Source organism: Myotis nattereri (genome assembly GCF_964212035.1).
Source record: "Myotis nattereri genome assembly, chromosome: 5".
NCBI classification, from domain to species: Eukaryota; Metazoa; Chordata; class Mammalia; order Chiroptera; family Vespertilionidae; genus Myotis; species Myotis nattereri.
Window position 1 is genome coordinate 86,610,964 of NC_138080.1, and position 16,373 is coordinate 86,627,336.

Below are 16,373 nucleotides of genomic sequence, written 5' to 3' on the forward strand. Positions count from 1 at the left end.
ACATTTTTTCAGAACCACAATTGGGACACAGCATCTGATCTAGGATTTTTGTGTCCTATGATGTGATAATTTTATTTTTTTTTGAGCCATAAGTTGGGACAGAAACACGGTAAGGGATTTCCTGAATTGTTTACGAGGGAGAATTTGCTCAGTTCTAGAGACATTTGGGAGAAGGAGCCCAGTTACCAAAAATTCAATGGCTCATGGGGGTGACGGTAGGGCGTCTTTCACCTCTGTCCACCTAGAAACCCTTCACTAGTGTAAAGGGAGACACACCTTCAGTCTGTGTGGCTTTGCCCTTCACGTTGGGGAGGGAAGAGAAAGGACACGAGCAGTGCACAGCTCCCTGTATTATCTGGAACATGGGATGATGCATTTTGACAGTCAATTTTCTCTTCCCCATCGTCTGGAGCTCTCTATCCAAATTATTTCCCTGTTGTCCCAAAGAACTAAACGGCAAAAGCAAAACAGAGCCTTGGCTTCACGGATGATACACAAGGCAGACAGCCAACAGATTGCTATTAAATTAACCCTGGGGCTTGACAGACCTGTTCTTCCTGACCCCGACTGCTTATGGCATTCCGCATTAATGCTGAGCCGGGCAAATTACCTCTGCTAACAAAAGGGGTTAATCTGCCTCTCCACCAGGACTCTGGAGGCAGCTCCGAGGACAGGAGGGGGCACAGCCAGTTTGGCAGCTGAGCTCCATGCTTGGAAGGCAGAAGGTGGGAAGGTGAGGGCACTGCTGTGCCAGGCAGTAGCCTAAAGCATCATTTAAAATAATAATTGAAGACACCGGGAGGTCACCCCTTAAGAGATCGGGTTAAAACAAATAAGAAGCCAGAGCCATAAATCACCTCGGCAGTGGAGTGAGGGAATGGAGAGCGTTATGGCAAGATGCTAAGGGGTAGCAATGGCGCTATGCAAAAGTCATTTTCTTAAGCCCAAATTTGGAGGAAGCTTTCTGTGAAAAAGCCTGCATTTGCAATGCAACATTAAAAAAGATTGACAACAACATACCTATACCTACACACACACACACACACACACACACACACACACACACACACACACACAATAGGGAAATAATACAATTAGGGAATTTTGATTTATCTCACTAAATCATTTATGTAGTGAAATTCCAGGTCAGTTAAAAACATAGTATGAAAAATTCTATCTAAAGTATGATCATAATGTTATTTAAAAATGTATACTCTGAAAATGATGAGTTGAAAGGTATGCTACCAAATGTTAGTGACAGTTCTATTTGAGTGGGTCTATCAATTTTTTCTTTTCAATTTTCAGTTATTATTTTCACATTTCCTTTTAATAACGTTGTAGTGTTTTAGGATGGGAAAATATATTTTCTATGTTTATCTATCCATCTATGTATCTAGCTCTATATAATTTTAGGTGAGAAATGTTAGATACAAAATATATATAGTCTGGCCATAGCCACATAAAAAAGAGAGAGAGTGTGTGTGTGTGTGTGTGTGTGTGTGTGAGAGAGAGAGAGAGAGAGAGAGAGAGAGAGAGAGCAGACAGGAAGGAAATATAGTTATTTCTTATAGGGCCGTGGTTGGCAAATTGCGGCTCGCCAGCCACATGCAGTTCTTTGGCCCCTTGAGTGTGGCTCTTCCTAAGCCTTAGAAGTACCCTAATTAAGTTAATAACAATGTACCTACCTATCTAGTTTAAGATTAAAAAATTTGGCTTTCTAAAGAAATTTCAATCGTTGTACTGTTGATATTTGGCTCTGTTGACTAATGAGTTTGCCGACCACTGTTATAGGGGAATTAGATTCCAAGGTAAGCATGTAAGTTACCCCTTAGTGACTCTAGCTTGTGTCCATTCATTCATTCATTCATTCACTCATTCACTCCTCCTCACATTTCACAAATGTTCACAGAGAATCAGCCAATACTCTTCTGGGTGCAGAGAACATAGCCTAATACATGTAGCCTATATTCTAGTAGGGGACATGGCCACTAAACAAGGTAAATAAATACCATATACAGTATATTAGATAGTGATAACTGCTAAACAGAAAAATAAAGCAGGGAAGAGTGTATGTGTATGTGTGGGGGCAGGGTGTGTGTGTGTGTGTGTGTGTGTGTGTGTGTGTGTGTGTGTCCCAGATTAAACAGGAGAAGGCTTTCTGGGTAAATCAAGAGTTAAAGTTTTTCCTTTTTATTTTCTTATTTTTCTGAGCTCTTACAGTTGATTTAGCTAGATTTTAGTTAACACTGTGATGTCAATTCCCTATATGCATACCAAAACTAGGTGATGAGATTATAGGTCATTTTATAATCCCTACAGTAAATGTATATTATTAAATAAAGACAATAAACATTAAAAAAGTAGTTTCCTTGGCTTAGAACAGTCCATGAGAGAGATGGACACCAGGAGCCTCATTTCTATGGGGGAAAGTTCAAGATAATATTATGATAAGTACCATGATCATAACAAAATGGAGTCAGGAAATTTGGATACAATTTTGATTCCAAATCTATTTTGCTCAGAGAACTTGGGAAATTCATTTTATTTCTCTGGGTTTCTCTCTCTCTCTCTCTCTCTCTCTCTCTCTCTCTCTCTCTCTCCTTCGCTCCCTCCCCCTCTCCTTCTCTTTCTCCCTCTCCCTCTCTCTCTATGGTGTTGCTTCTCTGGTTGAACCCTGATCATTATACCCACCCTCAAGATGACATGGGATATAATAACAGGGGTGGAGTTTTATATCTTGACATTTCCAGTGCACAGTAAATGCTCAATAAATGTTTATGGATTTTACTTTAATTCCTTGTGACTTAGCAGCCTTCTGTAGGGATATGTAAAAATGCAGAAAACCCACAGGATGTCAATAGGCCAACATGCCAGGCCTGTAGAGTGTGACTCATTTAACCTGTGGTTCTCTTAGAAGATAATGAAATCCAAACAGCAAGGTAAGACCAGGAGGCTGGAGAAATGTTCCAGATACTAATTACTGTCACTATCATGCCTTCCCTCTGTGCCAGGCACTCTGCTAAGCATTTTACATGATCACCTCATTTAATCCTCATAACAACCTTACAAGATAGATGGTGGTATTGTCTCCATGAACTGATGAGGAAATTGAGGTTCAGAGAGATGTTAAACAACCTGTCAATGTCACACAGATCTTAGGAGAAGAAGTCAGATGCAAACCCAAGTGAGTCTGACTCCAGAATCTGCATTCCCAACTACTCAGCTATAATGAGCTCCAAGGGAGCCCAACAAGCCCAGGAGAAGTCTGCATAGCCGCGTTCTTGCCCTTTTTTCTGACTCCCTGAGGCTCAAAGGACTGGCCCGGTGGGGTTGGGGGTGGGAGAAATCCGCAGCCTCATAAAGCCCTAGGTCTGGCCTCAGAGACAGTCTCAGCAGCTACAAAAGCAAGGCACCAGGCCTGGGAAAAGCCACCAAAGCTGCATTGAATACGGGGAGGAGGGGCTGCCCTGGCACACACAGGCCACTGTGCTGGATGTGTCACTGGAAAAAATGCTCTCCTTTTATGCTGAAAGCCAGTCTGAGATTGACATGCACATTTATGGATAAAAGCACAGCAGCCACAAGGGAGAGAGATTTGTACTAGGCCTACAGCTTCCCTCAAAGCCTGCCTGGCAGGTTCTCACTGGATTAAAAAGGCTGCTGTCCATGGTACTAAGGAGTGACAGCTGAAAGCCACCAATTGAGGTTACATGGTCCCTTGATCAGGGAATCAACCCACAAAGGGCTGATTCACAGGGCTGATAACAACGAGGTCAAAGATGAAGTACTCCAGTTGGCTTCTCCCAGAGAAATCCTCTTTCTCATGTCCAGAGGCTGGACTTCTACAGAACTCTCCAGTCTTGCTTGCACCATGTTCTACCTCACTCTGTGGCCTCTAGTCACAGTGGCCTTCTTAGAGTTCCTCCAACATGCTGTGCTCCCTCCTGCCACAGGACCTTTGTACATGCTGAACCGATCTCTCCACACCTCTTTTCCAGGTTAACTCGCACTCTTCCTCTTTAAGGTCTCAATTCACTAATCAGTTCCTCAGCAAAGCCTTCTTTTATTCCCTAGTAGGTTTTGAAAAATGCATTCATGGACTTATTTGTAGTTACAGATTCAATAGTCTGATTATTGGCTGCAAGTCATTCTGAAAGCAGACAGTTTGTTTCTCTTCACTTGCATATCCCCATAACTTAGTGCAGTGCCTGTCACAAATTAGGTGCGCAGAGTACAGTTGCTGTGGTCAGTCTTTACTTGTACTCGACATGCATATATTTAATAGGCCCCATATTGGACTGGGGAAGAGCCCAGTTCAACTCATGCTTAGTCCTGAGAAGAGAGTTCAAAGGATCCTAGGTATAATGTAGTTTTCGTAAAGCAGCAATATATTTTAATAGCAATTTTTCTGTACTGTCCTAGAAAATCACTTATCTAGAAATGAGTTATTATTGTCCTGATGTAGTTAACCCAGGAAGGCCAACGTTTGACCACTTTAAACCAGAATCTGTCACGCAGGGACAGACTAACTGTGGATGGAAAGGAGAGAATTCAAGACCAGATGTCAGGAGGCTAAGGATGCCTCACTTTGATATGGTGCTAAACACAGGGCCCTGAACCTCAGAGATCCTGCAAGTACCTGGTAACTAGGGTAGAATGAGCGACACTTTGCAAAGAGCACCCCACTGCGGAACCAGAGGAGATCTAGAACTGAGAACTTGACCCAGGTAATGAATTCAGCAGAATTCACCATTCCAACATTCAACTTTTCTGTTTCTTTGTCCTCTCAATAATAATTAGGATTGTGTTGGTCCCTGTTTATAGGTCATTTCTAGCAAGGTACTGCCCTAGGTATATCAGTATGTGTGTGTTCATATACACACAATCAATCAATCAATTAATATTAAAAACACTCACAAATTCTCACAATCCTGTTTGATAGACCTCCTCTCTACACGTCATGAAGTAGAGGGTTGGATAAGTTAAGGCACATGTTAAAGTTTGCACAGCCAGCAAGTAGTTGAGCTGGGTGAGAACTTTAGGCTGGTTGGACTCGAAGCCTGTTTTCTCAACCATAATTCCAATGTCACACCAAATGCTAGTCACTGGAAGTTAAGACTTACAAAAAAAAATCATACCACAAGATCACTTGTCTTACTTTTCACTTAATGATTTTCTTTACACAAACATACTTTCTAATTTAAAGGGATTTTTCAGTGCCTAGGAAGTCATAGGCTTGATGTATTTTATACTATTCATTATCATAAATTCGTAACTATGAAAACAAAAATAGTCTACCTAGTGCTTAGAACACTGATGGCGAACCTTTTGAGCTCGGCGTGTCAACATTTTGAAAAACCCTAACTTAACTCTGGTGCCATGTCACATATAGAATTTTTTTGATATTTGCAACCATAGTAAAACAGAGATGTATATTTTTGATATTTATTTTATATATTTAAATGCCATTTAACAAAGAAAAATCAACCAAAAAAATGAGTTCGTGTGTCACCTCTGACACGCGTGTCATAGGTTCGCCATCACTGGCTGAGAAGACTGTGCCTACCACCTCAGTGATACTCATGCCATGCTGTGGGAACCCTGCATCACTCCATCCTGAACCATTGGGCATTGGAGAAATGGTGCTAAACGACACAGGATTTAATAAGACCCGCCTGGTGGTTGATGTTTTCCTGAGGCTGTTTTGAAAGGTGGTCACTTCCTACCCTAGAGGTGGCTGCACTTCAGTGACGATGAGCAAAAGGGCCCTCGTTTGTACATTCTGCTCAGTGCTTAGGGTGGTCTGGTTGAAAACAACTATATAGATATCAGTGATCATCACTCTCATGATGACAATGATTATTTTACATATGGCTGCTTTAAGGGTGAATGACACAGTCTCATTTGTATGCTAGCATCTGGCAGGCTGTCTGACATCTGCGGAATATAACCTAGATTGTGCTATTAATATTTCCCCTTTGCATTCTCCCCAAGGCGTCTGTCTTCCCAAATGCCTCAAGAAACTTCCTTCCCCTTGAAGGCCTAGAGGCAAACTTCAGAAAACGTGTCATCTAGTTTGGGGACAGCAGCAGCTCCGAGTGACAGCAGCTGAGCCTGAGCAGATTTCTGGCTCTTGGAATAGACGTAAAGGGAGAAAGGGAACCACCACCCACACTCATTCTATTAGCAGCTGCACTTCCAGGCAAAATCTGTAGGCAGGTTCTCACAGCCTCAGACAGTATGTGGAGGTGGCTCTGTGAGCAGCAAAAGCTGCCAGTCATGGTCCTGGTGGCCAGTTCTCAGTGTCTCCAAAATCACCTCTTCCTGCTTAAAACCGCCTTCCCTGGAAAGCCTTGTGGAGCTACTGAACACTCTTCTGTGGTGCAGACTAGATGGCTGAGTGCCAAAACCAGGTCTTTTCTTCTTGTGCACATGAACCAGTAGCTACACTACATTGTCCAGCCCGCCTTGCCGTTAGAGGTAGCCAGCCGTGTGACTCACTCCTAGCCAGTGGAATGCACACCATTTTAGCTTGGCTCCTAGGAGCCTCCCTCGTGTGGTCCACCACCATCTTCTCCCTTTGCTGTCCTGATGCAGACAAACATGATGACAAGATGAAAGAAACCCGAATCTCTGAACTGGAGGAGTCAGTCTGGTGATGGGGATAATCAATGTTAGACTTTACAAGAGAAATAATCTTTTATATGCTTGAGCCATTATGAGGGTCTATTTTATATCAGAAATTCAAAGCTTTACTCTAATTATTAGAGTCTAATATCTTCTTAAAATAAAATTTCCAGGTTAGATTTAATAATCAGCTATTTACTAAATATCTCCACTTGGAAGACCTACTAATACTTCAAACTTGACATGTTCAACCCAAATGGAATTTCCAATATGTCAGAATGTCCCAGGTACTGGGATACATAAATGGATCATATAAAGTCCCTTTCCTCATAGAATTTACATTCAAATATGGGGAAATACCAAATATATAAATAAAGAAACAATTTTAAATAGTGGTAAGTGCTATTGTGATAACAGGGATAGAGGGTTATTGGGGGCTACTTAGGAATTAATGGAAATACCTCTGAGGAGGTGGCATGAGATTGAAGTCTGAATGACAGATAGTTAGCCATGTGAACTCTGGGGGAAGAATATTCTAGAAAGAGGGGACAGCAAATGCAAAGCATGAAAGTAACAACAAGGTGTATCCAGGAACAGAAAAAAAATTAGTTGGCTGAAGCAGAGTGAATTAGCAAAGAGTGATATAACAGGACACCACAGAGGGGCAGGGTCCAGATTGTGTGGCATCTTCCCGTCCAAGGTAAAGAACTTGGATATTATTCTATGTCAATGGGAAGCTACTAGAGTGTTTTAAGCAGGGGAGAAATGTTACCCAGATTACATGTTGAAAGGTCTCCCCTGTAAGGGAACAAGCATTTGTAAGACAGCAAGAAAGAAGGAGACCACATAGATGAGCGCAGTCACACAGGTGAGAAAACAGTGGACTTTACTAGTGTGGCTGGTAGGAGTGCAGATGGAGAGAAACGAGTTGCTTTGAGATATAATTTAGAGGAAGAAAAGATAGGGCTCAAGGGTAGATTGGGTTGGAGGTAGGAAGGCTAGTGAGCGAGAAAAAGAATATTGACTCCTACATCAGTTGTTCAGCTGTTTGGGTGGAGAAACCATTAACTGAGATTGAGATTTCCAGGTTTGTGGTGGGATGGCTCACATGACACGTACTGAATAAGTGTCTGACTTGTATTATCAAACAGAGGGTCAGTATAGTGCAGTAAAAATACTGGCTCAGACACCCACTCAGCAATTTCCTTTACTTCTCTAAATTTTAACTAAACATGAGCTAAATACTGACCTTATGGGGTGGTCATATCAAATATACCCTTGGTGGATAGAGATGGAAAAGAAGAGTGATGGGGACTTGAAGATTGCAAATAAAGTTTGGTTTTTGATCCTGATGCTGGTTACACAGGTGTGTTCTGTCTGTGAAAATCCATCCAGCTCTAATATTATATGTGCACATCTCCAAATGAGATTCTATGCAAAAAGTTCCCAGTGCAGTGCTTAGAACTCAATAAATGGCAGCCATTATTATGATACAATAAAAATCATGATGCATACCTGCGGTCCATGCTGTCCAGACAGGCCATTGAAGAATACTTCAATAAGAGGAAGAAACCCTTAACTGAAGTCTAGGGTCCTATCTTATAGTTGATAAAGTCACATTTAATTTTAATTCAAGACACACAAATGCGTCTGTATGAAGGAACTGATTCAGAGTTCCAATCCAGAGCTCGTCCTGGCCCACAACTTGTAACTCAATGCTTTCCCAATGTTGTTAGGATGAAAGAGCGTCATAGATGCCAATGTAATTTAAAAGGCGACAGTTTTCCACAAGTGCTAGGTGTTTAGTTATGACAATTCCTTTCATTCCACTTTTGCCCAAGCCTGTTCTTACCTGAATACTCCTAATTCAAGCCAACTGGTTATTGGCCCCAAGGAAAGGATACTAAAACTTTGATTGGTTATTTCAAAGTTCCATAGGTTAATCCTCAGGTCATCAGCTGACATGTAGGTTTCATAGTCGCTGTTGACTGATATGGAGTTGATATGATATGTGTGTGCGTTGGCAAATACTCTTCGCGGGGTGGCCTCCACCATCAGGTCCATGGGTCTGAGGACAGGCACCTGGGAAACAAGAGAAGTACATCCTTTTAGGACCAACGCTCTGCACTAGGAAAAGAGCAAGCATGTTTATGTCCTTTATGTTCACACATAAAACTATAAGCACATCAGAAAGAGCTCCAGGAGAAGGAGACATGAATCACGCTGTTCCTCTTCCCTTCTGTTCCTTTTAATTTTACTCTTTTCAAAAAAATGTCACCATCCCTTAGGCCAGAGAGGTTAAGTAATTTATGTAAAGTCACACAGCTCGTGCTCATGCCTGGCACTCCTCGTCTCTGGAGTCTAAGACCTTAGTTACTCCATATTCTAGGCCCTGGAAGAATGCACTTGGGACATGGGAGACTAAATAGACATGTCATGCCGGGGATGTGTGCTGTGATGGAGGTCAGTAGGCACTGCCCAGGCAGTGTTGGTCAGACAGGTCCTGTGTCAACCTGGGGAGGTCAAGGGAGCTGTCAAAAAAGGAGAGACTACTAAACAAGGCAGGACCTCAGGGTTTGTGGGAATCTACCAGGCAGAAGTGGGGGGGTGGGGAGGAGAGAGCTGTGCTCTAGTCAGAGAGTTCAGCTTGTGCAAAATCTCTGAGGGGAGAGTGCAAAGTATATATGGGTAAATGTGCGAGTCCTGTGTTCTGAGCCTGGGAGTTCGTGATTAATTTTTCACTCAATAAATATTCACTAAATCACTCCTTTGTATCAGACATGATGGAAACCTGAGTTGGGTTAAGGGGGTAGAGAATAGACGGTGTGCTAGTTGAGGTCGGGTGGTCATAGAAGGCCTCCCCGGGTGTGGCATTTGAGTATAGGCCTGAATGCAGTGAGGGAGGGAGCCATGTTGCTCTCTAGGGAAGAGCATTCTAGGCAGAGGAAACAGCAAGTGCAAAGGCCCTGGGGTAGGAGCATGCTTAGAGTGTAGGAAAAACAGTGAGAGAAGCGAGGAAGGAAGGATCCTGGTAGGAGAAGATGTGGGCTCACAATCAGGGCTTGATCACAGATGTTACTGGGAATATAAGGAAGGCTCACGGAGTCGCCCGTAACTGTCCATTACTGACCCCCCTTCCTGTTAAGGCATTCCCTCCTTCTTGTGTCTCTTCCTTACCTCTCCACCCCTTCTATCTCTCCCCACCCCTTTCATTCTTCCTCCCTCAGCTTCTTTCTCATTATCTTTGCTACCTCCCCTCCTGGGAAATCCAAGATCATCTTTCACTTCCCAGAACCTATTTACTAACAAAATGAATGTTGCTGTCACATGGCTTATTTGGTGACCACGCTGGCGATTCCTCACAATCTTCCACAGCAGCTACATGGGTGTCGGCCTTGGGTCAGAGAAACCCCCTTCAGAGACACAGTGAAAGCTGAGCTGCATCATGGAGCCCCCCGAGGCCCCCGGTTTAGATGATGTCTGTGAAAACGCACAGCAGGGAGAGGCTAGAGGTGAGGACTCAAGCGCCTTCCTGCACTGACTCTTCATAGAGGAAGAACAACAGCTGTGTTTCCCATGGCAACCTCCAGTGCCCCAGTTAAGTCCACAGACTCAAGGCAAGACTCAGAGCGGGAAGATGGCCGGAGAGGAGTGAAGAGCAGGAAGAACATGGGGTCGGAGGAGGGAAAGAGAGAGATGGCCATCTGTGGAAGCACATGATGGGTTTGCGGCCGTTCAGTAACCTTGGGCAAACACGGGAAAACCGGGGTTAAGTACCATCAACGTAATCAACATTGTGGGGTCTTTAAAAAAAAATGCTCTCAATTTAAATCCATGCTTGCTCTATAGCTCCTTGTCAGAGTTCAACAGCTCTTCCCCACCACCCTCCCTAAATAACTGAGATTACTTTATATTGAGACTAATAGGATCTGCTAAGGCCATGAGGTTAGGTGGGCTCCATGTCATCAGTTAGGAAATACATACAGGAATGTATGACCTCACAGTGACCCCCAGATAAAACCTTCAGTAAACATTTATTGAGCATTTACTGCATGCGGGGCAGTCACCATACAGAGTATCCTGAAGAAGCTTAGAAAATACACAGCCCCGCCCTAGCTGGTTTGGCTCAGTGGATAGAGCATCGGCCTGAGGACTCAAGGGTCCCAGGTTCGATTCCGGTCAAGGGCATGGACCTTGGTTTCGGGCACATCACCAGTAGGGAGCGTGCAGGAGGCAGCTGATCGATGTTTCTCTCTCATCGATGTTTCTAGCTCTCTATCCCTCTTCTTTCCTCTCTGTAAAAAAATCAATAAAATATATTTAAAAAAGAAAAGAAAATTCACAGCCCACACTTCTTGTTCCTGTTCATAACCAGCCCCTTTGGGAAGCTGCAGCATGGCTGGTTGGTGTAGAAAAGCAACAGGAGAGCTGTCCACCTCCTCCTGGGCGCCAGGAAACCCGGCAGCGGTGCTCTGGGCCCACAGGCTTGAGGCCTGGTGGAGAATATGGGCAGCTCACACCATCCCATCAATGGCCCTAAATGGAGAGCAGGGAGAGAGGCTAGAAAGTTCCGGAGTCCAGCCTCACTTCAGGTTTGCCATCTTGCCCTTCCCTGGGCTTCCTTCAATGAACATCCTTCGTGACTCTCCAATGACAATTACTGTGGTTTGGGATAAAGCCAAGAGCTAAACAGCACCAGACGTCATTGTCAAGGAAGAGGGAGTGAGTCACCTTGAAAATGGGGACAACATCGGGTCCGGCTTGTCAATATCCCTGTCCCAAAGCAACACGCCTCAGCGGTACCGAGCAGCCCTTTCAAACAGGCGTATGTGATGACGTCCTAAGGACTATCTGAAACAGTTTTAAAGGAAACTTTCCCCATTTCTAACTTCTGTGCATGTTCCTTCCTAAAATCAAATCATCTAAGGAGATACCCACAGCCTAGGCCAGTGATGGCGAACCTGTGACACGCGAACTCATTTTTTTGGTTGATTTTTCTTTGTTAAATGGCATTTAAATATATAAAATAAATATCAAAAATATAAGTCTTTGTTTTACTATGGTTGCAAATATCAAAAAATTTCTATATGTGACACAGCACCAGAGTTAAGTTAGGGTTTTTCAAAATGCTGACACGCCGAGCTCAAAAGGTTCGCCATCACTGGCCTAGGTTCTCCTCCCCTTTGCAAAAGAAAGACAGAAGACCGACCCTCACCCATCCTGAACCTTCTACGGTGCCACTGTCCAAGATATAAATACTTTTGGGAGGGACAATTGGCCAGTACTGTCAATCAAGGCCCCACAAATGCCCCTACCCCTACCTCATTATAATATGAAATTCTAATAAAGTTTTACTTTTTATGTTTAATCATTACTTGTCAGAATTATATGTCAGTGTTATTTCAGTGAATTGTGCTCTATTAATTTTAAAGAAATTATATCCACAAGAAAATTTTAAACTCTTATAGTCATATATACATGGGAGGAAATTCTATTTGTTGTAAAAATGATAAAAAAAAGCTTCTATCATTTCTTTGGGGGGAAGTACAGTGGAAATGCATGTTTAAAGAAGAAAAAGGAGGAATATAAGGTTCTTTTAAATAACTTGTTCACATATTTTTTTATAGATATTGGTGGGTATCTAGTTATGATGGTATTTAAATTTCTCTGCATGCATTAAAAGGTGATATAACAGTTTTATTCCTAACTGCCTATGTTCCATATACTCGCAAGACCACATTCTCTGTAACTACTTAACATCACAACGGAAATGCTTATTTGCCTATATAAAAATGCTCAGGAAAGTACATGGCTTTTCAAACTTCTTCTAGGGGGTACACAGGTACAACATGTGAAGCTGTTATGGTGTAAGAGAATTTTTGGAGCCAGCAGAGCTGGGCTTGAATCCTGGCTGGAGCACTTACTGGCCACACGGCCTTGGGGCGTCACTTCCCCTTTCTCCATGTCAGTGTTCCCTTCTGCAATGTTAGAGAGAGCAACTCTCTCAGTAGCTTTGCTGAGAAAACCGGGCACAGGGCCCGATACTTACCATCTAACCAAGAAACACTGATGGAGAACCTACTTTGTGCCAGAATTATGCTAGCGCTTTACCATGTTATTGAATCTCCACAAAGACCTTAAGAGGAAGGTACAAATACTGTTCCTACTTTACAGATGTGGATCCTGAAGCAAAGAAGGTCATGAAACTTGCTCAAGATCATACAACCCCTAAGCGGGGGAGCTGCTCTTGAACTTGGCAATCTGGCTCCAGCGCCTATGATACCGTTATTAGAATTTGTACGATTAACTTCCAATTATGGAGAAATGGCCCCTTTTGAGAGATTGCCTAGGGAAGATTTTTCTGACTTTTTTTTCTATTGGCTACGGGGTTTAGGCACCCCTTCCATCCAATCAGGGAATTCTGACATGATTACAGAACGTAGCAGTAAGTTCTATAACAGCCTCTCCAACATAGCATCCCAGCATTGCATCCCTCAGGAAAAGGGCTAGTAGAATGATTGGTCACTGGGTAGCAATTAGCTACATTGAGAAAAAAAACACAAAGCAAGCTGCTGGCTTTTCTGGTTAGGAAAATAGCTTCTGTCCACACACTGTCATGAAAACCTTGAACAATATGGTCGTTCATCCAATTATCAAACCAACCTGGGGGGCAGAGTCTGGCGTTGCGTGTACCCATTATTAAAGGGTAATTCAGTGTAACAAACCACATCGAGTATGTACAAAGGCTGTCAAATAAAATAAACCACTAACAAATTCAATTACTTCCCATCTTCAGTGGGAAGAATGCCAGTCATTTTTCATTTTTTAAAATATGCATCTTCATTCCATTTTTTTTAAAAAAATCACACACGAAAAGAAGCATTTCAAGGCCTTGCGCTGTCTGTACTGAGGTTGCGTTTCCAGAGGCACATCCCCCAGGTCCTGGGGTGTTTCCTCTTGGGGAATTAATGAAGCATCAGGGAATTAACAAGCATCAAAAAACATGTTCCCTCCATGGATCAATGGTGGATGGAGTTCAAAAAGCAGGCGTGATAGGTTGGCTCCGGCTTCCTGCCACACATCCGAGCTGTTGTTTGCAGAATGAAACTGCCACTCGGCAGCACCGCGCCAAAACACCCGGGGAGCCCATCCAAATCACAGACCTTTCAGATTTCCCCGATCACACCCTTCACCAGCCTCAAGAGGCCCCCGGCTCCTCCTGTTACTGCCTTTGTCACAGAGACGGCAATAAGCCTGAGAGGAAAACCCCCTTCAGACCAAGTGAGGCTTTGTGCTTCAGGTTCTTAAACACCTTACAATGATATTCTTTTACTCGGCAAGCATTTATTAAGGGCCAGTCACTGCTCTAGATGGCACATGACAGAGTGAGCGAAACAGATGAGGGGTGGCACTTATAGTCTCATGGGAGGAAAGGCATTTGTGTCTCAAGGTGGATATATTGTTAGAGACTTTGACTGATGCTATAACGAGAGGTAGGTCCGTTGCTTCAATAGAGGAAAAGATACTGTTTCATTTGAAAAGGTAGGGGCTCTAATTGACATTGGGTGCATTGTTTTGGGAGAAGTGACAACTCACCTTGGTAATCCTCTAAATCAGTGGTTTGTGTTTTTTTTAAAAATATATTTTATTGATTTTTCACAGAGAGGAAGGGAGAGAGATAGAGAGAGTTAGAAACATCGATGAGAGAGAAACATCGATCAGCTGCCTCTTGCACATCCCCCACTGGGGATGTGCCCGCAACCCAGGTACATGCCCTTGACCGGAATCGAACCCGGCACCTCTCAGTCCACAGGCTGACGCTCTATCCACTGAGCCAAACCGGTTTCGGCTAAATCAGTGGTTTTTAATGGGGGGAGGGGGGGAGAAGGGAGTTTTGCCATGTGACAGTCTGGAGGTATCTTTTTGGTTGTCACAACTGGGGGTATGCAACTGGCATCTAGTGGGTAGAGGTTAAGGATGATGCTAAGTGCCCTTTGATGTATAGGACAGCCCTCAGCAACAAAGAAGTATCCAGCCTAAAATGAATGTCAACAGTTCTGAGGTTGAGAAACCCAGCTCGTCTAAATCTAGGGTGGATAAAAGAAACCGAGTATTAACTTACACAAAAGGTAGCAAAAAGTGCCAATTCTTAATCATAAAGATGTTCTGGATTTAAAAGCATATAATACATACATACACACACACACACACACACACACACACACACACACACACACACACATAGAGAGGGAGAAGTAGGGGGAAGGGAGATAGAGATAGAGTCTTACCCCCTATTTCCAGCTATAAGAACAACACACTACCCATAAAAACTGCCTGGGGAATTGATATATGTTTTAAAAACCCAGTGCAAGATGGTTTTTAAGGCAGACTAACAATTTTATGCTCTGTATCTTTGGCTTCTTTTGGCTTCTCTATGGAAAAAAGAGAAAAAAGGCCTTTTCCTCAAAAGATAAACTTGCCATCTAATTAGCAGCCCACAGCAGCCTGCAATTCTGCCAGCTTTATCTTATTTTTTCTCCCAGACACTCCATTTTCTGCCAACTTTGTTATTTCTCAAAACGTGTTTCCCTGTCCACTGCCTTTCCTGTTATTTCCCTTGATGTTCCACATTATGTGAAGCCACGGGAAAAAAGGATTCATCTTAAAACATACCAGTAGAGGGAAATTTTGAGTAATGCTTATAGGTGGGGAAATGGGGTGGGGGGTGAATGGAAAGAGACAGTGGTTTAGTTTTTGGTTAGCTTGGTTAGGATTAATCCCAAAATTGTTTTTGTTTTGTTTTTTTCAACTGCTATTGATGAAAGCATTTCTAAAATCTGTCTGCATACATTTTCCTGTTAGTGATTAGGATAAATATCACTGAAAATTTGGTGACCAGACATGGACAAGACCTCAGAAATAGCATATGACATTGTGTCATTTTTTTTTACTGTGGAACGTACAGAATCAAGAAGATAAATATAGCCCTAGCTGGTTTGGCTCAGTGGATAGAGCGTCTGCTGGCAGACGGAAGGGTCCTGGGTTCGATTCTGGTCAAGGGCACATGCCTGTGTTGTGGGCTTGATCACCAGTGTGGGGTGTGCAGGAGGCAGCCAATCAATGACTCATCATTGATGTTTATATCTCTCCCTCCTTCTCCCTCCCTCTCTGAAATCAATAAAAATATATTTAAAAAGAAGATAAAGTTGCTATCAATTTCAAGAATCTTAGAGATGGAAGTTGTTTAGAAAGTCATTACATGAAAAAGGTGTGGATGCATACAAAGATGCATCTATCTCTAAGAACCTTGAAACATGACCCTTTTTAGATATGAATAAAGCTATATTCATAGCTACATGGTGTCAGTTCTGCTTCCCACCAACAGAGGGCAGTAGTGATTACTATAATCTGATTTAGGACCAAATGGGCATATGAATGGCCTTCCAGATAGCTTGGTCTGGTTCCCATCCCTAGATGCACATTACAATCAAAATGTGGCCTCTCATTAAAAACTATTGCCTGGGCCCCACCACTGCTCTGTTAAGTCAGAATGCCTGTGAGGTGGTACCCAAGTACTGGTACTATTTTGAAAGCCCCCTAGATGACCAAGAGCCAAGGCTGGGAGCCAATGAATCTGAGGGGGCAATGGGAGGGTTTCCATACAGTTCTTAACAGTGGTTATCCTTTGGAGTATGAGATTATATGAGTTTAAAATTATTTTTATAGTTCTGTACTGACTGAGGTTT

At 43.0% G+C, this 16,373-nt stretch overlaps 1 protein-coding gene across 6 annotated transcripts in view; it reads right to left on the minus strand.

Moving 5' to 3' along the window:
* Nucleotides 1-16,373, minus strand: part of PPP2R2B (protein phosphatase 2 regulatory subunit Bbeta) — a 362,719-nt gene that overhangs the window by 33,163 nt on the left and 313,183 nt on the right. For all 6 annotated transcript variants that reach the window (XM_081091206.1, XM_081091205.1, XM_081091204.1 and 3 more), the window contains one exon: nucleotides 8,532-8,709. In XM_081091206.1, the coding sequence (XP_080947332.1) occupies nucleotides 8,532-8,709 (178 nt within the window). The remainder of the gene's footprint in view (nucleotides 1-8,531; nucleotides 8,710-16,373) is intronic.